A 23,539-nucleotide genomic window follows, 5' to 3' on the forward strand; every position below is an offset into this window, starting at 1 on the left:
ATAAATAGTGCCAAAAAAAAATAACGAGGTTGTGTTCATGGGTTCATGGACCATTCAGAAATCTGATGGCGGAGGGGAAGAAGCTGTTCTTGAATTGTTGAGTGTGGGTCTTCAGGCTCCTTCCTGATGGCAGTAACGAGAAGAGGGTATGTCCCAGGTAGTGAGGGTCTTTAGTGATGGATGCTGCCTCCTTGAGGCGCCGCCTCTTGGAGATGACCTTGATGGTGGGGAGGGTTGTGCCCGTGATGGAGCTGGCTGAGTCTACAACCCTCTGCAGCCTCTTGCGATCCTGTGCATTGGAACCTCCATACCAGGCGGTGATGCAACCGGTCAGATGCTCTCCACCGTACATCTATAGAGATTTGTAAGGGTCTTTGGTGACATACCAAATCTCCTCAAACTCCTAATGAAGTAGAGCCACTGATGTGCCTCCTTTGTGATTGCACCAATGTGTTGGGCCCAGGATAGGTCCTCTGAGATGTCGAGCAGCATCCATGGGATGAAAAGAATTGCCAATGTATTGTAAAGGACTCAGTCTCGACCCGTATCGTCGACAGTTCCTTCTTGCTTGATCCGTTGAGTTCCTCCAGCAGATTGTGTGTTGCTCCAGATTGCAGCATCTGCAGTCTCTTGTGTCTCCTGAATACTTTTCAGTTTTTATTTTTGGTTTCGTTCGGGGGTGTTCTTTCATTTTTAAGTTTATAATTGGAGTTCACCAAAATAATGTATTTTCGGTTGCTTAAAAAAAAGCTTTACTTGAGCTGCATTGATTCTCAGTCTGTATAAAGTTCGACTGAATCGAGTTCTGTGATAATAACACATGACTTTGAGTGCGCATGTTACATGATTAAAATTCATCAACATTTACTTGGCTGCCGAACAACACATCCCATAATACATTGGATTGGTCACTGGTTTATTTGTGGATTTTTGAAAACGTTCTAAAAGCTAAATAAATGTAAATTCTGCACGGTTGACTTTTATCACCAGTATGTAGTCTCATCGGTGAAATTAAAAAATGACTTTTTTTTTCCAAGTAGACCTTCGGGGGTGGTTTCTTTTGGTTTTTATTGATTAAAACTGAAAATACAAGTCCTAAATATAATAGCAAAAAAACTGCAGCCATTGGAAACCTGAAATAAAAACAGAAAACTGAAACTGCACATAGTCAGTACTGATGGAGAGAGAGAAATGGAACTCGTGTTTTAGGTCAATTACAGACTGAGCTCTTTGCGCCAATTGGGTTAGACTCTATGCAGACCTCTGAGACAATCTTCTGAAGGGGGCCTTGCATTTATGTAGTGCCTATCGTGCTTCTGTTAGGGGAAGAAAGGGGAGCCCTTTTGCACACAGCCAGAGCATATCAGCAGTGAAATGGATGGCCTAGTGATCTGTGGGTTGACGAAACACAGTTGGGTGTCCTTGCGGGCTGTGAGGAGGCTGCAGAGAGACTTCAGGGAGGTATAGGCTGGTTAAATGATTGAGCAGAGGGGGAGATGAAAGATGGAATATAATGTGGAAAAATTTGGGTCATCTGTGTGGGTAGAAAAAATAGAAACACTGAGCTTTTTAAATGATGAGAGATTTAAAGAAGGTGGTGTGAGGGAATGTGGAGTTGACGGGAATTTGGGGAGAGTAAACTCGGATTGGTACGAGGAATTGGGGAGTTGGTGATTTGATCACCGAAGTAATGTATGGTGGTGCTTGTAACTGTGTAAGAGGGTTGCTTGTGGCATGAGCCACATTCTGTGTGAGTCATTGCTTGCTAAATCCTATTCGTAAACCCAGATGCAGGTAGGAAGCGATTTCGCCTGTTCTCGGATCACCACACGCAGAACGTAGCTGGGATCATGGGTCACCGACAAAGACTCGCGTGTAATGAAGAATGTGCACGTGGCAAGGAGGCAGCGTGGATCATGGAAACACAGTACAGCACAAACAGCAGGGTGATGCCGGCAGAGACCTGGGGAAAGGCAACCATGCAGTGTCTTCCCATTACAAAAAAAAATCTGCTGGAAGAACTCAGCGGGTCGAGCAGCATCTGTGGAGGGAAGGAATTGTCGATGTTTTGGGTCGAAACCCTGCATCAGGACAATTCCTTTCCCTCCACGGACGCTGCCTGACCCACTGAATTCCTCCAGCAGATTGTTTGTTGCTCCAGATTCCAGTGTCTACAGTTTCTTGTGTCCCCTTCCCAACACTGTGTGTAGTGGAAGGGTTTAAAGTGGATAGTTCCCCCTTTTAATCTCTGCATATTTAGTCAGCTGAGGGAAGGGGTGGGGTGGGGATTGCTCCTTGAAAATCCAGCCACAATGTGGGTTCCTTGGATGGACAAACCACGAAGGTTGCATTGCCCTAGTATGTCATGTGCATAGGTCACAGTAATACTCTTTGTGGCTTCCTAATGGTGTATTGATTCTGTTACAGATTGTGGCGGTGTTGTACTGACCTCTCCACCTCTACAAATATGGTTACTTAAGTTAATCTGCTCCTGGGCTCGTATACCCGCACCAGTTAGATGTCTCAGTCACTCTTCTTGCATTTTCCATATGAGCAGTTACTTAACGGTTGCATTCCTTTCGGAAATGTATTTGTTACCCACTCAGATTCATTTTGACTGGAATGACTATTGGGTCATTTCTTCAGCAAGGTATTGACTGAAGACTAACAGGAGTCTTCAGGCTGTGAACAATTTCATCAGAGATGTTTGCTTGCATCTGCGAATGAGCCTGAACAGGGGTGGTAAATAAGTCAACCAGTAACTAATGCAACAGGGTGTTCAGGAGGGATCTCTGCTAGGCAGGGCAGAGAACATGGAACCTGCTCCCACGGGGAGTGATCCAGGTGAATAGCAGAGGTGTGTTTAAGTAAGTTGGAAAATATGCAAAAGAAAACGTATGAGGAGCGTTTGTCGGCTCTTGGACTGTACTCACTGGAGTACAGAAGAATGAGAGGGGACCTCATAGCGACATTTAAAATATTGATGGGAAAGGACAGAGTAGATGTGGCTAGGCTGTTTCCCTTGGTGGGTGAGTCCAGGACCAGAGGGCACAATCTTCGAATTAGGGGGTACAGTTTCAAAACAGAGATGAGGAAAAATTTCTTTAGCCAGAGGGTGGTGAATTTGTGGAACTCCTTGCCACGTACAGCAGTGGAGGCCAGATTAGTGGGGGCGTTCAAGGAGGAGATAGATAGATATCTAAATAGTCAGGATATCAAGGGATATGGGGATAAGGCCGGAAATTGGGATTAGAATAGTTTTTTTTCTTCTTTGTCTTCCCCCATTCCCCATTTCTCATTTCTATTTCCCTTTCCTTGGAGCAGACTCGATGGGCCGAATGGCCTGCTTCTGCTCTCTTATGATCTTGTGAAAACTGAGCAGAAGTTCATGATGATGTGTCGATGGAGAAGGGTAGATTTATACAGTCCGACGGATTGAGTTCTTCTGTACTTGTTCTGATTGGTTGGCAGTTGGCTGTTGTCTTTATAATTGCTTACACACAGTGCACCACTACAGGGTCACAACCCAAAATGTTGACCATTCCTTTGCCTCCTGCTTGATGTGCTGAGTTTTTTTACTGAAGGCACTCTTATCTTAAAACTGAATGTGCCTCCATCCCTAATTACCCTTGGCAAGTAGTCTTCTTGCTCCACCACAGCCATTCTGGTGACGGTGCTCGCACACCACTGTCGGTTGGGAGTTCAGGATGTGTATTGCCATTCCTTCATTCTCACTGGATTGATTTCCAAGTGAGCATGGTCTGTGATTTAGAGTCGTACAGCACAAGCCAGGCTCTTTGGCTCAACTGGTGCATGTCGACCAAGATTCCCATTTGCCCACGTTTGGCCCATATCCCTCCTAAACCTTTCCTATCCATGTACAAGTACTTCTATATGTTGCTAATGTACCTGCTTCAACCACTTCCTCTGGCAGCTCATTCCTTATACTGATCACCCTCTGGGTGAAAAAGTCGCCCCTCGGATTCCTCTCCCCTCTCACCTTAAACCTATGCCCTCTAGTTCTTGATTCCCCAACCGTGGGAAACAGACGGTGCGCATTCACCCTATCTGTGCCACTGTTGGAGGGGAATTTCACATGGTGTGTTCCCTTGTGCTTGCTGCACTTGCCGTTCTCGATGGCAGAGTTCATGGGTCTGGGAGGCACTGTGGGAGCGGCCTAGTTGAGTAACTAACATACGAGCATGCAAACTAAGAGCAAGAGTAGACCACTCGGCCCCTCGAGTCTGCTCCACCATTCAGTAAAATCATGGCTGTTTCAAATAACCTTGTACTCCCTCATCAAAAAAACTATCTACCTCTGTTTTAAAGATATTGAAAGAATCTGCTTCCACCAACCTTTGAGGAAGAGAGTCCCAATGGCTCTCAGCTCTCTAGGTGGAAAAAAAAGGCCTCATTTTAAATGGATAACCTCTCATTTTTATACCTGATCCCTAGTTCTAGAATCTCCCACAAGAGAAAATATTCTCTCCACATCCACACCAGTCTCCAATGCACACAGTCTTTTTCCCAGAGAAGGGGAATCAAAAACTAGAGGGCATAGGTTTAAGGTGAGAGGGGAAAGATTTAAGAGGGCCCCGAGGGGCAACTTCTTCAACCTGAGGGTGGTGGGTATATGGAACGAGCTGCCAGAGGAAGTGGTTTGAGGCAGGTACATTGAAAACATTTAAAAAAGACAGACAGGTATGTGGATGGGAAAGGTTTAGAGGGATATGGGCCAAATGCAGGCAAATGGAACTAGCGCTTAGATGGGCATCTTGGTTGGCATGGATGAGTTGGGCTGAAGGGCCTGTTTCAGTGCTGTATTATTCTATGACTCTATCTACCCTGCAAGACCCTTCAGGATCTAAATGTATTGTAGTCCAGTTCATAGATGGTGCATGGTGGGCCAAAGATGGGGGAAATGAATCTTTAAAGAGGTGGATGAGGTGATGATCAAGTGATTGTGTGTTTGGTAGTCTGGGGAGGGGGGGGGGGGGGATGCGAGAGCGTGGTTGTCGTCAGGAGGATGCTCAACAGTGGTGCCTCATGCAGTCAAATAGTCAGCACCAATTATCTGGCCTCTAGGAAGTAATGCACAGCAGCCAGCTCTTCAGGAGACATGGGTTTTAGTAAAAGTATTCTAAGGGAAATAACCATTCAAAATGTTGACAGTAAATTAACTGGCAGGAGAAAGATTGGTATTTTCAGTAAGATGGGTAGTATTCGTGTCTGTATTTCACATTGAATTGCCCTTCATTCCCCAACAGAAAATCCCAAAATATTAACCACGCCAGCCTTTCTGTCCCATTTACATTTTTGAAATGAATCATTGTCAGGGAGCCCATGCTGGTAGTCTTGATCAACCAGTCCTCGCAAGCACTGCAACCATACTAGGGAACTGTAAAGATGATGTACAGAGGTTGTCAAGATTGAAAAGAATTATTTCCAAAGTAGTTATCCTTGAGCAGTCATGAGCAAAAATTAGGTTGTCAGGACATAGGTTTTGGTTGTTCCTGCATTTACAGTCTGAAAATTCATTCAAGGGTTTGAGGACAGCTTTATTAGTGAATTATTCTCAAAAGCTTTGTGGATGGACCACGCAATTTGTCAGTGTGGGGGGGATATCAAAACATGAATAGCACAGAGCAGAATTTGAGAGAAAGCCCTGATATCCAATTTAAATCTGGTAGGAACCTTCCTCATGGGTTTCGTCTTCAGTGATTTGTTCAGTTCAACAGCTGACGGTGTTACCACCTAATGGGGTTTATGGATCAGAAGAAAACCATCTTTTCTCGCTGGAAAGAAGGGCTTGCATTTCTCTAGCACCTTTCACATCCCCTTAAGCATCTTCCAAAGTGCTTAACGGTCGATGAAATATTGTCAGAAATGACTCTGTTTTGTAGCATAGGGAACGTGGCAGCCAATTTCGATGAAGAAAGCCACTTGATCCTGTTCCGCACGCAGTCTGTCACCGATCCCAATTTCCCACCTATTCTGCATTTTGCGGATTCCTTTGAAGGTCAAAAGTCTATTTATCTCTGATGCGAATATACTCATCGACTGAGCATCTGTAACCCTCTGGGTTTGAGGATTCCAAAGATTCCTACACTCTGACTGAAGACGACATTCCTCATTTTATGCCAAGTCAAACCCTTATCCTGAGGTAGAGCGGTAGCTGTTGGAAATGGTCAGCTGGCCAGGATCCAGGGTGGAGAGAGGCAAGGTAAGTATTTCAGTTTAATGACCTGCCAGGACTTATCCTGACTGCGTCCAATCCTGGCGCTGCCCTTGCAGAGTTTGCACGTTCTCTCCGTGACTGCGTGAGCTTTCACCCCCGAGTGCTCTGACTTCCTCCCACGTCCGTACGATGTGCTGGTAGGTTAATTGGCTGCTGTATCTTACTCCTTAGTGGAGACGAATAGCAAAAATGGGATTTGGTGGGTGTGTATGAGAGAGAATAAGTTACAGGGCCATGGAGAAATAAGTAGAAGGGGAATGGGACTGATGGGATTGCTCCCCTAGGAGCCGGCATAGACGTGATGGGCTGAATAGCCTCTCTCTGTGTAATTATAAGATGTCTCTTAACTCAAGAGTCTCTAACTAGGAGAAGTAGCCTTGGCAACTACCCTGCCGATGCTGATTGTATCATGTGTCTCGACTCTCATTGGGATCAGCTCCCTTCCAGACTCCAGGGAACATAGACACCTTCCAATCACTCTCTCCTCACAGAGGGCTCTCATCCCAGGATTCCAGCTGGCTCATTATCCACAGAATTATTTTTTGCAGATTGGGTACCTCATGAAACATTAGATATTCAGTTGGAAGTTAAATTCTATCTTACTTCCACTGTAAGTAGCTAACCATGTTCACATGTAGAACACTCACTCAGTTGGCTGTGACATGTTAAAAGCAGCAGTGTTGAACTCATTAGCCCTTTTGTTTATTATTAGCTGATTCAAATGGGCTGAAATTCTCTATGCAAGCCAATTAAACCAGTGGACATACTATTAGGACAAGGTCCTGATTAGTGACTTGAGAACGCTTAGTTTGTGGTAAACAGCAGGCGCAAATGTTGGTGGATCATTTCTAGCACTCAAGAGGCCCCATTAGGCACTTACTGGGCCTGTTGGCCACCTCTTGACTCTTGAACTAGCCATGTCACCGCTGTGGAGACACACTTCTTGTCGTTAATGGTGCTTATGTAACACACTGACAAATTCAGCTAGCAAGTGCTCTTGTGGTCACGTGAGCTGCCCGTGGGCGCCACCACTGATTCCAATCCTCCAACAGGTGTAGTTTCCACTGAGACTGGAGCCTGGTTTTGGGTTGGTGTAGTGCAGATCCCCTCTGAAACTCTGGGCTGCAAGGTAGTTTCCAGGCTGGTTTCACACCAGTCCTTAATCGTGGGTGGTTTAGTGTAACATGTCAACAAGAGGGGATTCCATATGTTTTTCTATGTAATACACAGAAGGTGGGAGTACAGTGGCCCAGTGGTTAGAGCTGTTGCTTTGCAGCTCCAGGGACCTAGGTTTGATCCTGACCTTGGGTGCTGTCTGTGTTTATGTATTCTCCTTGCGACTGTGTGGATTGTTCCCGGGTGTTCCGGTTTCCTCCCATTTTCCAAAGGTGAGTTGGTAGGTTAATTGAACACTGTAAAAAAAGCATGTGGTTAGAACTTAGGGAGAGTTGACGGGAATGTGGACAAGGATTAGTGTAAACGAGTACGACGGTTGGCGTTGATGACTGGGCTGAAGTGCTTGTTTCTCCGCTGTGTAACTACGACTTTTATGAAGACGTGGGTTCCCTCCGGGTGCTCCAGTTTCCTCCCACTTCCCAAAGACATGCTGGTCGGGAGGGTTAACCGTCGCTGCGAGTTGCCTCCAGTGTAGGTGAGTGGCGGAAAAGTGAGGTGGTTGGCAGGGAGTCGATGGGGATACGAGAGGTGAAGGAGGATCATTGTAGTTGGGTGTTTGGCGGTCAGCGAGGAGTCGATGGGCGGAAGGGTTTGTTCCCGTGCTGCGGGGCTCTATGGCTCTGTGACAGTCAGCAGCATAAAGAAAGCAAGAGTGGCCTTTGGAAATAGACATTTATTTGAAGAGCAGCAAAATGTTACTGGGCTTCTGTTTGGTACAAAGTGGGTTGATCAAAGCTATGTATCTTTAGATTCATGGAGTCATAGAGAGATACAGCATGGAAGCAGGCCCTTCGGCCCACCGAGTCTGTGCTGACCAACAGCTGCCCACTAACACTCATCCTATATTCTCATCAACTCCCTCTCGCCCGGATTCTGCCACTCACCCATACACTAGGGGCAATTGACAGCGGCCAATTAACCTGCCAGCCGGCACGCCTTTGGGACGAGGGAGGAAACCGGAGCTCCCAGAGGAAGACTCCGTGGTCACAGGGAAAATGCGCAAACTCCACACAGATGGCACCGGGTGTCAGGATTGAACCCGGGTCCCTGGAGCTGTGAAGCAGCGGATCTACCAGCCGCGCCACTGTGCTGCCCAACAGTGTTTCTGGACTCTTTGAAGTTTAGGAGAACGAAGGGTGACCTTATTGAGACACGTAAGATCCTGAGGGGGCTTGACTGGGTAGATGCTGAGATGTTTTCGCTGGTGGTAAAGTCTTGAAGGAGGCGACATAGTTGCAAAATAAGGAGCCAGTCATTTAAAACTGCGTAGAAATTTCTTTTTGCAGAGAATGGTGAATCTCTGGACTTCTGTACCCCAGAGGAATATAAAACATTACAGCACAGTACAGGCCCTTCGGCCCACAATGTTGTGCTGACATTTTATCCTGCTCTAAGATCTATCTAACCCTTCCCTCCCACATAGCCCCCCCCCCCATTTCTCTATCAATCATGTGGCTATCTAAGAGTCTCTTAAATGTCCCTAATGTATCTGCCCCCACAACCCCTGCCGGTAGTGCGTTCCACGCACCCACCACTGTCTGTGGGGGAAAAAGAAATTTACCTCTGACATCCCCCTTATATCTTCCTCCAATCACCTTAAAATTATGTCCCCTCGTGTTAGCCATTTTCGCCCTCGGAAAAAGTCTCTGACTGTCCACTTGATCTATGCCTCTTATCATCTTGTACACCTCTATCGAGTCACCTCTCATCCTCCTCCTCTCCATAGAGAAAAGCCCTAGCTCACTCAACCTATCCTCATAAGACATGCTCTCCAATCCAGGCAGCATCCTGGTAAATCTCCTCTGCACCGTCTCTAAAGCTTCCACATCCCTACTATAATGAGGCGACCAAAACTGAACGCAATACTCCAAGTGTGGTCTAACCAGAGTTCTAGAGAGCTGCAACATCACCTCATAGCTCTTGAACTCAATACCCTGACTAATGAAGGCCAACACTCCATACGCCTTCTTAACAACCCTATCGACCTGTGCGGCAACTTTGTGGGATCTATGGACATGGAGTCTTGGAGGACGGATTATTGGGAGCATTTAAGGTGGAGGTAGCTAAATTTTTGAAAGGTCGGGGAACTGAGGGCTTGGGGATCTGGCACAGAAGAGGATTTGAGGCCTGGGGTAGATCAGCCATGATCACATTGAATGGTGGGGCAGGCTTGAGGGGCCGAGTGGCCTCCTCCTGCTCCTATTTTCTTGTGCACTTTTAGTCATCACTAACTTTGCACCGGTGTGCTAGTTCACTCAGTTGGGTGGGTCTTTGGTTCTGTCCGTCTGTGTTTGTGTGTGAGCACGTACAGTATGTGTTCGGACACAAACACAGACAGACAGAATCAAAGACCCACCCAGCTGAGTGAGAGTGAATGTGCGCACGTGTGCTTAGAGGGGGTGCTCAAAAAAAAGTGTGCGTTTGTGCACAGGTACTCGTGAGAAAAGCTGTGTGTATGTGCTTGTATGAGGGCACATGGAAGATGTTTTTAGTTCGAAGGATGTCACCCACACCTGCCAGCATCAACTACTGGCGCAGTGAAGTCAATCTGTTCATTTCCCAGTGGAAGAATGGCTTCTGTTTTCTCTCCAATGCAGGGGAATTGCACCCTTCCTGCTGGCTTTGAAATAGATATTTTAAGAGCATAAACACACTCTGAGAACTCGCATGTTGATGGAGACTAGTGCTTAACTGGATCTTAAACCCAGCTGTCTTCAGTTGAAAGCTGTGAAACGTGTTAGTTTCAACCTACCTGCTGATATGGTGACTGTACAAAAAAAATAGGGATGAGGCTTAGGTTAAATAGAAGATTATTGATTATCTTCTGACCTTAGAGTCAAGTCTTGTGAAAAGGATTCTTTCTTGAGGAACGGAGCAGGGGGCAGCTTGGGAAGGGTCTGGTGTCGGGGGACTAAACGACCACCCCGAACATGGTTGCCATCTTGATACCTGTGCAATATGTGGCCCCTGTGAAATATCACTGGGGTAATTTTGAGATCATTGTGGGTGATGGGGAGTGGTTGGGGGTGCTGGATTTCTTCAATTAACTATGGAGTGAATTTTTGTAAGTGTACAAAATAAAAATATATGAAATAAAAGCAGGGAATTTCTACGGGTCACTATCTTTAGGGAGAAAGATTATTTTATGCATCTGAAATGGAACCTTGCCACCAGATGTAGAGTGACATAGCATGGAAACAGGCCCTTCAGCCCACCAAGTCTATGTTGATCTTGTGCACCCATTAATACTACACTAATCCCACTTTATTCTCTCTGCGGTATCAACTCCACCCAGATTCTGTCACTTACCTACGCTAGGGGCAATTTACAGCGGCCAATTAACCTACCAAATCCACACGAATTTGGGATGTGAGAGGGAGCCAGAACACCGCAGGGAAGCCCACGCGGTCACAGGGAGAACGTGCAAACTCCACGCGGACAGCACCGGAGGTCAGGATTGAACCTGGGTTACCAGAGCTGCCCCAGTAAGCTTGAGCCCAATGGGACGCAACTGTGTGCATTGGGGCGGTTGGGTCGGGAGTGTATTCTGCTGGAATGTTTGCAGTCAGGTCCGTCCTGTCTGTGCTTTCTCAGTATTTCATCCAGGTCAGACTGACTTGCTTCGTATCACTGCATGTGTGTTCTGTTCTTGAGCAATAGCAACACACATGCAGCTTGGCACGTCTTTTTCACCCCTGTTATTTTTCTGCAGAGGTCTCCAGGTACAATCAGGAATAGAAAACATTATAAATCCTTGGATTCGGTTATGATTGGCAGTGGGGGTTGGGTTAGATTGTAATTTTGTACCCGACCAGACCTACAACCTGGACAAAAAGAAAAAGCCATCTGAAAGAAGTCATTAAGTTGTACCTGTTGCTTTACTGAACAGTTACAACAACCTGTATTTAGTTAGCTCCTTTTAACATGGCGAGAAGCCCTAAAACATTTCACAAGAGCATCGTCAAACCAAATTTTGACAAAATTCGGGCAGCTCGGAGATAGAGATGGGTTTAAGGAGGAATTGGAGATGGTGGCTTGTGCTGTGCATTACCAGTCTACCTCTCATCTATGACGAGGAGGAACTGCTCGTTCACATGGAAGATGTGACGGTGGAGTAACTTCCACGGAACTTGATGACTAATTTCCGAGGCACCCCACTCCTTGAGAAGGCTCTCCCTTTGTCTTTTGTGCCTGGACACAATGTGAAGGCCCAAGACTCTGGAAAAACATAAGTGGAGTCATAAATGAGCAAGAGTTCAGGGCCAGCATGTTCCAATAAGGGTGAAAAGCAAGGATAGCAAGATGAGGGAATCTTGGATGACAAAGTTTATTGAAGGTTTGATCAGGAAAATAAGAAGCACATGACAGGTACAGGTAACTACAATCAAGCAAGTCCCTTGAGAAAGGGTGGGTTAGTAAGTTTGCAGATCACACGAAGGTTGGTGGTGTCGTGGATAGTGTAGAAGGTTGCTGTAGCTTACAACAAGACATTGATAGGATGCAGTGCTGGGCGGAGAAGTGGCAGATGGAGTTCAACCCGGAAAAGTGTGAAGTGATACACTTTGGAAGATTGAATTTGAAGGCGGAATACAAGGTTAATGGCAGGACTCTCAGCAGTGTGGCGCAGCAGAGGGATCTCGGGGTTCACGTCCATAGATCCCTCAAGGTTGCCGCTAGGTTGATAGGGTTATTAAGAAGGTGTATGGTGTGTTGGCCTACATTAGTTGGGGTATTGAGTCCAAGAGCCGCGAGGTGGTGTTGCAGCTCTATAGAACTCTGGTTAGATCACACTTGGAGTATTGTGCTCAGTTCTGGTCGCCTCATTATAGGAAGGATGTGGAAGCTTTAGAGACGGTGCAGAGGAGATTTACCAGGATGCTGCCCGGATTGGAGAGCATGTCTTATGAGGATAGGTTGAGTGAGCTCGGGCTTTTCTCTTTGGAGAGAAGGAGGATGAGAGGTGACTTGATAGAGGTGCACAAGATGATGAGGCATAGATCGAGTAGACAGTCAGAGACTTTTTCCCGGGGGAAAATGCCTAACACAAGGGGGCGTAATTTTAAGGTGATTGGAGGAAGGTATAAGGGTGATGTCAGGGGTAAGTTTTTTACACAGGGAGTGGTGGGTGCGTGGAACACACTGCCAGCAGAGGTTGTGGGGGCAGATACATTAGGGACATTTAACAGTTTCTTAGATAGCCACATGAATGACAGAAAAATGGAGGGCTATGTGGGAGGGAAGGGTTAGATAGACATTAGAGCAGGATAAAATGTCGGCACAACATCGTGGGCCGAAGGGCCTGTACTGTGCTGTAATGATTTATGAATATAGGGGGTATAGGAGAATATTTAAGAAAGAAATTAGAAGGGGAAAAGAAAGACCATGGAATATCCTTGGCAGAAGAGATTAAGGACAATCCTAAGTCCTCCTATATCAGGAGCAAGCGGGTAGCGAGGGAAAGAGCGGGTCTCCCTGGGGACTAAAGAGGTAATCTAGACGTTGAGCTAAGGGATGTAGGCAAGGTTCTAAATGAATGCTTCTTGTCTGTATTCACCAAGGAGAAGGACTTGAAGGATAGTGAGTTCAGGGAGGGGTAAGTGGATGCTCTGGAACTGGTCAGTATTAAGAAAGCGGAGCTGTTAAATGGGATCCGTCCCAGAAAGTTACGGGAAACAAGGGAGGAGATCGCTGGGGCCCCGATGGAGAGTTTTGCTTCTGCGTTAGCCACAGGCGAGGTACCAGAAGACCGGAGCATTGCTAATGTTCTTCCTTTATTTAAGAAGGGCATCAGGAAGAAGCCAGGTAACTACAGGCTCGTTAGCCTTACGGCAGTGGTAGGGAAACTCTTGGAGAAGATTCCAAGGGAAAGGATTTGTATATAGTTGGAAAAGCAGGGACTGACTGCAGATAGTCAGCATGGCTATGTACAAGGGAAATCCTTTCTCACTAATCTGAGTTTATTTTGAGATGAAGGCAGGGCAGTAGATGTTGTCTATATGGACTTCAGTAAGGTATTTGACAAAATCCCACATGGGAGGTTGGTCCAGAAGATTTAAGGCACACGGGATCCAATGTGTAATTGGGTATAAAATTGTCTGCTGGATGATAGGAGGCAGCGGGTAATGTTGTAACAATGTTTATTTGATTGGAAGTCTGTGACTAGAGGTCCCAGAGCCACAAGAGTCAGTGCTGGGACCTTTGCTGCTTTGATGTATCTTACTCACTTGGATGTAGGAGGTATGATTGGTTAGTATGAGGATAGCACAAAAATTAGTGGTGGTGTGAATAGTGAGGAAGGTTGTTTAAGGCTACAGCGAGATGTAGGTCAAGTGGAAGCTTGTAATCCAAAGTGTGAGGTGATGCATTTTGAGAAATCAAATGTGGGTAAGACATACGGTAAATGGAGGGGCGCTAATCAATGTTGTTGAGCAGAGAGACCTAGGGGTCCTTAAAAGTGGCAACACGGGTGGATAGGGTAGTGAAGAAGGCAGGTGGTGTGTTTGCTTTCATAGATCAGGACATAGAATACAAGAGTGGGGGAGTTACGTTGCAACTTTACGAGTACTGGTTAGGCTGCACTTGGAGTATTGTGTGCGTTTCTGGTCACCCCTCTATAGGGAAGATGTGGCTGCACTGGAGAGAGTGCAGAGGAGATTAATCAGGATGTAGCCTGGATTGGAGGACGTTAGTTAGAGATTGGATAGTCGGGGCTTGTTTAGTATGGAGTGAAGGAGGCTGCGGGCTGACTTGATAGAGGTGTATAAGGTTATGAGAGGCGGAGATATTCAAAGTCTTTTTTCCTACGATAGGGATATCAAAAACGAGAGCAGAGGCTTGAGGTGAGAGGAAGGAGTTTGGGGATCTGAGGGGTAAACTTTTCGCACAGAGAATGGTTGATATCTGGAACTCGCTGCCAGAGGAGGTGGTGGGATCTGACACAATCACTGCATTTAAGGGTCATTTAGACAGATAATTGAATAGGCAAGGCATAGGAGGATATGGATCTAATGTGGGCAAATGGGATTGGAGCAGATGGGCAAAAAAGGTTGGCATGGACAAGGTGGGCCAAAAGGCCTGTTGCTGTGCTGTACGACTCTAACTCTCTAAGTACATAAGAAATTTGGAGCAAGGGTAATGCAATCAACCTTTCAAACCTGCTCCACCATTCCATTCGATCATGGCTGCATTCAGTATGATCTGTGCCTGGCCACATCTCTTCCCCATTGCCCTCAGTCCCCTGATCTTTGAAACGTTTATCTGCCTCCGCTTTAATACATCCAGTGATCCAGCCCCCACAGATCCCCTGGACGAGAGAACAGCTGATTCACCATCCTCTGTGAGAAGGTATCTCCACACACGGCAATTTTAAATGACTGCCCCTTGACCCCTCATTCAAGACTTCCCCTCTGGTGGAAACATCTCGACCTCTACCTTGTCATGTCCTCTTCGGGTCTTGTGTTCCATCAAGATCACTCCTCATTGCTCACATCCTTGACGTGGGGTGATTCTCACCACTGTGAGAGGCTGCAGTGTGTCCTGTTGTAAGTCCATGGGACCTTTTATGTAAAATAAAAGAACAAGTTGTTTTTTTATTGCTGGGATTTATGAATGTAAGGGAAATTTACTGATCTGGTGTGGCCTTGGCTGTGAGGAGCTGTGTAAGATACGCTTAATGAATCTTTTGAAAGCATTCAGAGTTTATGAACTGCAGAATAAAGGCATATGTTGGTTGTGAAGGGAATAGTGTTGTTATTGTGTCGTTTTGCTTTACAGTGTGTTGTAATAGACCAGTGTAATTGTCTTTATGATACATGAACAATACATCCAGCCCCGTCTATTCCATTTGGCTTTGGGTTAATTGAGAATTATCTAAACCTGTCCCAGAATGTGCTGTAAGGAGTGAAGAGGATTGGATAATTGTAGATAGTAATTAATTTTGCTGCTTCACCTGAACTGTAAGTTAAAGTTTGCAAAACGCTGTTATATTAATATTGTGCTTATCAAGTGTGGGCAATGAAGCAGTTTTTTTTTGTTCCATTTTTGACTATGGGCCACTTGTACTTGGGTGTGGAGTAAAGCTCCCTCTACTCTCTACCCAACAATGACCCTCCACTCTGTCTGTCTTGCATTGTCTCCAGCTGTAATCCTAAATCTTACTGCCTGCTGAATGTTCATTAGTGCCAGATTTGGGGGTAATTGTGTTGTGTAGCTCCTGTGCACTGCAAACTGCATTGAGAATGATCAAACTCGTTTCAGATTGGACGCTTATGGCCAGCAGAGAGAGGAGATTTTCAACCCATCAATCTGTACTTCTTTGCACCCAGATCCCAGAGGTGAAAGGTCAGTGATTAAACCCCCTTAAATCATCCATAATTTTTTTAAGCAAAAGAAAATGCCATTGCTGCTTTACACCACTGATACCAGGCATTAAGCCCTCTTGAGCTCGTGTGTGGGTGGGACTTTATCTTAGCTTGGTTTTGAAAATACACTATCTATAATTGACTTGGAGGAAGCACTTAATGTACTCTGAATGATATCTGGTATGTTTAAAAAGGTGCGTGGTTTACTTGTGGCTCTGAGCTTGACGTTACACACTGTTATGTAACAGAGATGTAAAGAGCAAAAAAATACAATTGTGGCAAAAGAAAGCTTAAAAACCATCCAAGAGGGAGATGTTTAATTTTTTTTGAAAGATGTTCTGATAATTTTGTAAAGCCAGTTCTGGTTCTTGCCACATAAAATGAACTGAAATGTTAAGTGCACTGTGTTGAATAATAAAACTGCATAGAAGATGTGAGTGAATTAAAAGAAAGACTTGCATTCCTTTGGAGACTTTCACATCCACTTCAGGTTGTTCAACAGCTGAGATACTTCAGATGCGAAAGCAAAATACTGCAGGTGCTGGAAATCTGAAATTAAAAAGAAAGCACAGGAAACACCCAGCAGGTCAGGCAGCATCAGCGGAGAAAGAAACGGGGTTAACAGTTCAGGCTGATGAACTTTTATCAGAACTGGAGTGTTTATAATGGAAGAAATATGACAGCAAATCTCTGCAAAACCTGCTCCCACAAACGGCAGTGCAATAATGATCTGATGACCTGCTGTATTGGTGCCGAGTAAGGGATTTGTTTTGGAGATTCCAGTGGAATCCAGAACTCTACTGGAGTCTCACCCTGGGGTCGAACTTAAATCCTCAACCTTTTGATTGCCAGTAGGCTATCTCGGTTCTGTATCTCCTCACACCAGGCAAAATAATCACCCTCATCTCCTCCCCATTCTCCCCCAACCTCTCACACAAGTCACCTCCATTCCAAGAACAACGCCACAGGAGGTCAATTGCTACGATACTGGTGATTTGATAAGAGGGTAGGAAATAGCATTGTAACAAATACAGTTGGACTGCAATATGGATGGATAGATAGATACTAATTTAAAAACATCTGAATAGATTGAGGCTGTTGGATGGATGTCTGTTGATTGGAAGAATCTGAGTTTCTTTTTCTGAACTCTATGTAAAGGTGTGATCAGGAAAACCTCATCAAATAACAGTGATAAGGGTACAGATCCACCAGGGGACCTCCACAACTCATGACTTCTCCACTCTCGTTGATTTGTCACACTTAACCTCAGAGATCCAGATGTGCCGAAATCTCCAACCAAGTATTGGGAAGACTGAAGCCATTGGCTTGGTTACCACCACAGACCCCATTCCCCTGACAGGTGTTGGTGGCAACCTTGGCATGATATTAGACTGTGAAGTATCTGCACATCCACTCTATCACTGATACTCTGTATCTCCAGCTGTACAACTGCACCCAGGTGAACTGGGGAGGTGGGCCAAGGAATGGCAGATAGAATTTAACTCCGTCAAGTGCAAGGAGTTGTATTTTGCTTAGTTAAACCAGGACAGGACTAATGGAGAGCATTGCAGAACAGAGAGACCTAGGGTTATAGGTTCATAGTTCCCTGAAAGTGATGACATAGATAGGGTGGTGAAGAAGGTGTTTGTTATGCTCGTCTTTGCCATTCGGGGCACTGAGTACAGGACGTTGGAACTCTACAGATCATCGGTGAGATCACACTTGGAGTACTGTGTGCAGTTCTGGTCGCCCAGCTACAGGAAGGATGTCAGTAAGCTGGACAGGCTGCAGAAAGGATTCACAAGGATGTTACCAGGACTGGAGGGCTTGAATTATAAGGAGAGGCTGGATAGACAGGGACTGTTTTCTCTGGAGGGTGGGGGGTGGGGGGGGGGGGGCGGGGTGACCTTGTCGGGGTTTATACCGTCATGAGGGCTGTAGATAGGGTGGATGACCACAGTACTTTCTCCAGGGTAGGGGAGTCTAAAACTAGAGGACATAGATTTAAGGTGAGAGGGGAAAGAATTAAAATTAAACTTTATCACATAGAGGTTGGTGGGTATTTGGACCGAGCTGTAGAGGCGGGTACAATTACAATGTTTAAAAGGCATTTAGATAGGTACTTGGACAGAAAAGTTTAAGAGGGATATGGGACAAACACAGGCAAATGGGACTAGCTCGGATTGACACCTTGGTCGGCAGAGATGAGTTGGGCCGAAGGACCTGTTTCTGTGTTGTATAACTCCTATAACAATGCCTGACCAACCCCCTGCTGTTGAAACCCCCCATCTGTGCCTCTGTGACCTCTGTATTTGATTCATCCAGTGTTGGCCTGGATGCCCAGAGTTCGTGTTTATTGCCTTGGCAACCGGAGGGCCAGCTGCCAAATCTGCAGCCTCATCTGGGAATGTGCAAGAAGTTGGGTTTGTAAATTCTCCCTGTGACTGCACGGATTTCCTCCGGGTATTCCGGTTTCCTCCCACATCCCAAGTTCTTTGTGGGTTGGCAGGTCTGTCGGCTACTTACCCCCATCCTTCACAAACACAAACTCTGACCTCTGAAGATCGGCTGCCCATACTCAGCACGGATCACACCTCATTCGCCCTTCACTGCTGTGCTCGTCACCTGCATTGACATCTTGATCTTAAACTCCCAATTCTTGTTTTTAAATGGCAGCTCCCCTCCCTATTTCTAATTTCATCCAAAAGTTCTGAACTCTTGTATATCTTTCATATTTTCTTATGACATTGAAGGAGGCCACTCAGCCCATCAAATCTATGCTGGCGCTCAGGGCATTCTCATCAGTCTTGCCCCCCCGACTTATTTCGTTGTAACCTATTCTCTGTCACGTGCCCATCAAACCCCCTCTCTCCCTGCCACCCTACTGCCTTAGGTGTAACTTATAGTTGCCGATTGACCTACCAACCAGCATGTCATTGGGATGTGGGAGCACCTGAGGGAAACCCACAGGGTCACGGGGAGAATGCAGACTCAACACGAACAGCGCCTGAAGTGCTGGCCTCTTGCACATCCCCAGCTGAGGCTCTTGATCTGGTGGCTATGCCTTCAGTTCCCAAGTTCCCTAGCTCTGGAATTGTCTTCCTAAATCTCTCACTCTCAGTTATTCCCTGAGAACAGATGGCTTGAATATCTCTGGCAGTTGCAGGCATTCAAAATCTATTAAAGATACACATTATTAAAAAGTAAAAAAAGAATTTAAAACACTTAAAAGTAATTAAATACATTTAAATTCATCCTTTTAGTTCAAACCAAAGTAAACTCCCTAGAATTTGCCTTTCTCCCTCATAGCCATTCCTCTCCATTTGGAATGAAAGGAGTCATTGAATCTTGACATGGTCTAACTTGGCGCGGGTTCAATGGGTGGAATTCCTAAAGGAAATATTTGGAAAGGCAGGGATTTGGTGTTTCACTGCCGGTCTATGTGCCAGGATCGGAAATAATGCAACCCTCTGGCAAGGCATGATTGGCAAGGAGGGGCTATGGAAATGTAACTCCAACAGAGATGTCCTGACAAAATGGAGGGTGGTCTTGTCATAACCTTCACCTTGTTTCATCGGAGAAACTAGCACAAGTCTTCGCGACGGCATCCCCGGCACCAGTTGGGTTATTATCAATGTCTTAGTGAGGAACAGCAAGGATGTCCACGTCACCCGTCCCGCAACAGATAACGGTGACTGTTGGACCAGCCACTGCCTAATCTGCCCTGTTATCTCCATCAGCCTGACTCCTAAACAGATACATTGTCACTAGAAAACCAACGTTAAAGGTCTCAAGGACTCTACAAAGAGAGCTCTCCTGAGATGGCGCTTGGCAGACAATACCCAGCCCACAGGAGGCACTGAGTGTCTACAGTGTTTAGAGTGCACAGAGGTCCACAATTATTAGCTCCTATGAGGAGACTGTTGGCTTTCTGATGAGAAAGTACCAGGACTGCATTGGTGAGAGTGAGAAAGACCTGCAGGAGCAAATTAAATGCAAACATACGGTGTTGCTGGAATGGAAATTCCACCATTTCTCACAGGCAATGCCTACTGGGGGGAGGAAGAGTGAGGAGGTGCAGAAACTCACTGACGTGTGTGGATCCTTCACTGCTGTTAGGGTTCTGTACAGCCAGCCTGCTGTGAGCTAAGAACAGGGGTGAACTTATCAGGGACGGGGAGGCAGTAAGTGGCCACTTGAGGGAACATGTTGAAGACCTCTTCAGCTGTGACACGAGCACCCTTGACGCCATTCCAACTTCACCATCACCTCTGACTGACAAGAAGTTGGTAGGGCTGTGAGCCAGAAATAACGAGGCCTCGGGAGCAGATGGGCTCCCTGCTGAAGTTCCAAAACCTTGCAGAGGAACTTCAGCCACAAATTATTAACGTCACCTCCCATGACTGCAAAGGAGGACAAGCCAGAGGCACAGTCATTGTGACCAGCAATTGGTTGTGGTTACTGTGGAGGGATCTCCCGGCTCTCGGCCTCAGGGAAGGTCATCGTCAGGATCCTCCTCAACCGCCTCCTCTCAGTGGCTCAGGAGCTCCTTCCCGAACCAATCAGTGGATGTGATCTTCACTGTATATCGGCTCCAAGTGCAGGGAGCAGCACTGAACACTTTGCATGCTCACTTCTCACCTGACAAAAACCTTTGATTTAATGTGTGTCATCTTTGTTTAAGAGCCAAGGTGACCCAGTCATTGAATTGCAGAACATGGATGATACATGTAAATGGGCAGGTTTGAAGGCTGAACAATTTATTGTCAACTGGTCTCTTGAAGCAGGCAACGGAATAGACCTAACACTTAACATCCGTGAAATATAGGTTCCCTCCCAAGCTGCCATTCAACACTGCTGTAAGAGTCCGTGATGAAGCCTTGGAATATCTGGACCACTTCCCATAAGGTACAGGAACAGAATTAGGCCATTCGGCCCATTGAGTCTCCTCTGCCATTCAATCATGGCTGATTTTTTCTCAACCCCATTCTCCTGCCTTCTCCCCGTAACCCTTAAAGATAAGATGTCTTTATTAGTCACATGTACATCGGAACACATAGCGAAATGCATTTTTGCGTAGAATGTTCTGGGGCAGCCCGCAAGTGTCACCACACTTCTGGCGCCAACATAACATGCCCACAACTTCCTAACCCGTACGTCTTTGGAATGTGGGAGGAAACCGGAGCACCCGGAGGAAACCCACGCAGACCTGGGGAGAACGTACAAACTCCTTACAGACAGTTGCTGGAATTGAACCCGGGTTGCTGGCGTTGTAATAGCGTTATGCTAACCGCTACACTACCGTGCTGCCTCCCCCCTTACCAATCAAGATTCTCTGCCTTAAATACACCCAATGACTTGGCCTCCACGGTCGTCTGGTGCAATGAATTCCACAGATTCACCACCCTCTGGCTGAAGAAATTCCTCCTCATCTCCGTTTTAAAGGGACGTCCCTTTATTCTGAGGCTGTGCCCTCCGATACAAGACTCCCCCACTACTCCCCATTGCTAAAAAGTACAGATCCCAAAAAAAACGATCAAGTTTAACAAAAAGAAATCTCAGGAACCATCTCCCAATGAAGAATAGTGACAGTGAAATTTGCCATCACCTTCGGTGCACCAGCAGGGCTCTTGGTCATCTGAGGAAAAGTGCTGTTGCAGATCAACATTCAAACCTGGTACAAAAGTCATGATCTACCAAACAGCAGCGATACCTCAATATTTCAGTAACAGCTCCTTCCCCTCCGCCATCAGGTTTCTGAACACTACTTCGTTATTCCTCTTTTGCACTATTTATTTATTTTTGTAACTTACAGTACCTTTTAATATCTTTATGTCTCGCACTGTACTGCCGCCGCAAAACAACAAATTTCACAACATATGTCAATGATAATAAACCTGATTCTGATTCCTGTCCTCCTGTGTGCTGCTGAGATGTGGACTAACTGCAGCAGGTACCTCAAGAGATACGAGCAACATTGTCTGTGCAAAATCTTCCAATTCCACTGGCAGAATAAATGAACCAAGGTTGCCACCCCTTCCCTTCCGCCACCGCCCCCCCCCCCCCCCCCCCCCGCCAACCTGGCTCCATCTGCCCATCATCCCCCTCCACCTATTGTCTGCCAGCTCCTGCCTCATCCCTCCCCCTCCCCTCTTTTATACTGCCTATCTCCCCTCGACACCCTCAGTCCTGATGCAGGGCCTTACGTTGACTATCCCTCTGCCTCCACAGATGCTGCCTGACATGCTGTGTTCCTCCAGCAGTTTGTTTTTTTTACGTCCGTCTCCTCTCCTGGTCCAACATCCCAGTACTGAGGCCCTCTATTGGCTCTGAGGAGCAGGGCACATCTTATGCATGCTCAATGTCAGCTTCCTGAAACAGATTCTTTCTTCCAAACTCCATCACGGCAAGGTCTCGTCTAGGTGGTCCGAGGAAAAGGTCTGAGGATCTTCTCAAAACCTCCAAGAAAATGTGTACCATTCGTATTGACCGATGGGAATGTCCAGGCCAAGAATACTCAAAGTGGAGAAAGACCATTGACAGAATTCCAGCATAGACCATGGAATGTGTACACCACCTCATGAAACACCCATCCACCAACTCCTTCCCCCAAGCATCTCTTGGCTCTGCAGCGGCAGAAACTGCATCCCCCTCATTGATCCCATCGACCACAGAGTGAGAGCAAGTCATCCTCCATCCTGAGGGACCACCTCGGAAGACGTAGCATGAAGGTGGAGCTTTAGAATGGTCTCCATTTTCTGGAGCAGATCCTTGGGGTTGTTCAGCCCATCTAGTCCATCCATGGAAATATTCAGTGCCGTTTCACTGGTTGGCTGTAGGTTTCCCGCACTCAAATGTGACGTCACCAGTGCAAAGCTGTGTGAGGTCACATTTGATCATTCTTTTTCCCTCGTCCCTCTGTCATCTGATGGTGGCCTGATGAAAGACCACTGATGGGGTTGGATGAGGAGAAAACGTCAACTCTCAGCCTGCGGTCCTTTCCTCAAACCTTGACCAAACCTTGACGTCAGGACGTCAGCCACCACGTCTGGGTGACTGTGGGAGATAGAGAGGGTCTAGTGGAGACCATTCCAGGGGTCAGGGCTGGCCTGAAGAAGCTGATGTTGTTCTTCTTGGAGGATTGAGAGATGAGCAGAGATTTGACAGAGGTGGACATGATCACATCTGGTTTAGAAAGGGTGAACAGAGGGAAGATGTTCCCTTTGGCAGATGGTTCAAGGACCAAGAAACACAGATTTAAAATGTTAAGGCGAAAGGTACAAGGGGGGTGAGATGAAAGCGTTTTCTTTGCAGGGAATGATAACGTTTCCATATTTCCTTATGATGTAATAGGCGGCCATTCAGCCCATTGAGTCTATGCCGCCTCTGAGAGCAATCTTATTTCCCACTAATTTTTCCTGTAATTTATTCTCCCCCTGCTTCCCTACAAGTCTACTACAAGTCTATACCAAGGGTGATTAACAGCGGACAATTAACCCACCGACCTGCATGTCTTTGGGAAGTGGGAGGAAACCCGAGCACCCGGGGGAAACCCACGCGGTCACAGGGAGAACGTGCAAACTTCACACAGACAGCACCGAAGGTCAGGATCGAACCTGGGTCCTCGAAATACCAGCTGCGCCACTGTGCTGATGATCTGGAACTCCTTGCCTGTACAGGTGGTGGAAGCAAAATCAGAAGCTAGGCCTTTGTAAAGGGAATCAGATAAGCATTTGCGAGAGATTTTGCGTGGCAAAAGAGTCAT

General features: G+C 46.4%; 1 protein-coding gene across 8 annotated transcripts in view; it reads left to right on the forward strand.

Annotated features, from left to right (window-relative positions):
- samd11 (sterile alpha motif domain containing 11) overlaps nucleotides 1-23,539 on the forward strand; it is a 249,612-nt gene that overhangs the window by 98,946 nt on the left and 127,127 nt on the right. For 6 of the 8 annotated variants that reach the window (XR_007958262.1, XM_052039520.1, XM_052039521.1 and 3 more), the window contains exon 4: nucleotides 15,671-15,754. The exons of the other annotated variants lie outside the window; for them this stretch is intronic. Coding sequence is in view for 5 of the 6 variants with exons in the window: in XM_052039520.1 (XP_051895480.1) it covers nucleotides 15,671-15,754 (84 nt within the window). In the remaining variant the exon portion in view is untranslated. The remainder of the gene's footprint in view (nucleotides 1-15,670; nucleotides 15,755-23,539) is intronic. 8 annotated transcript variants of the gene reach the window in all.

Source organism: Pristis pectinata, chromosome 26 (assembly GCF_009764475.1).
Source record: "Pristis pectinata isolate sPriPec2 chromosome 26, sPriPec2.1.pri, whole genome shotgun sequence".
Taxonomy (NCBI): domain Eukaryota; kingdom Metazoa; phylum Chordata; class Chondrichthyes; order Rhinopristiformes; family Pristidae; genus Pristis; species Pristis pectinata.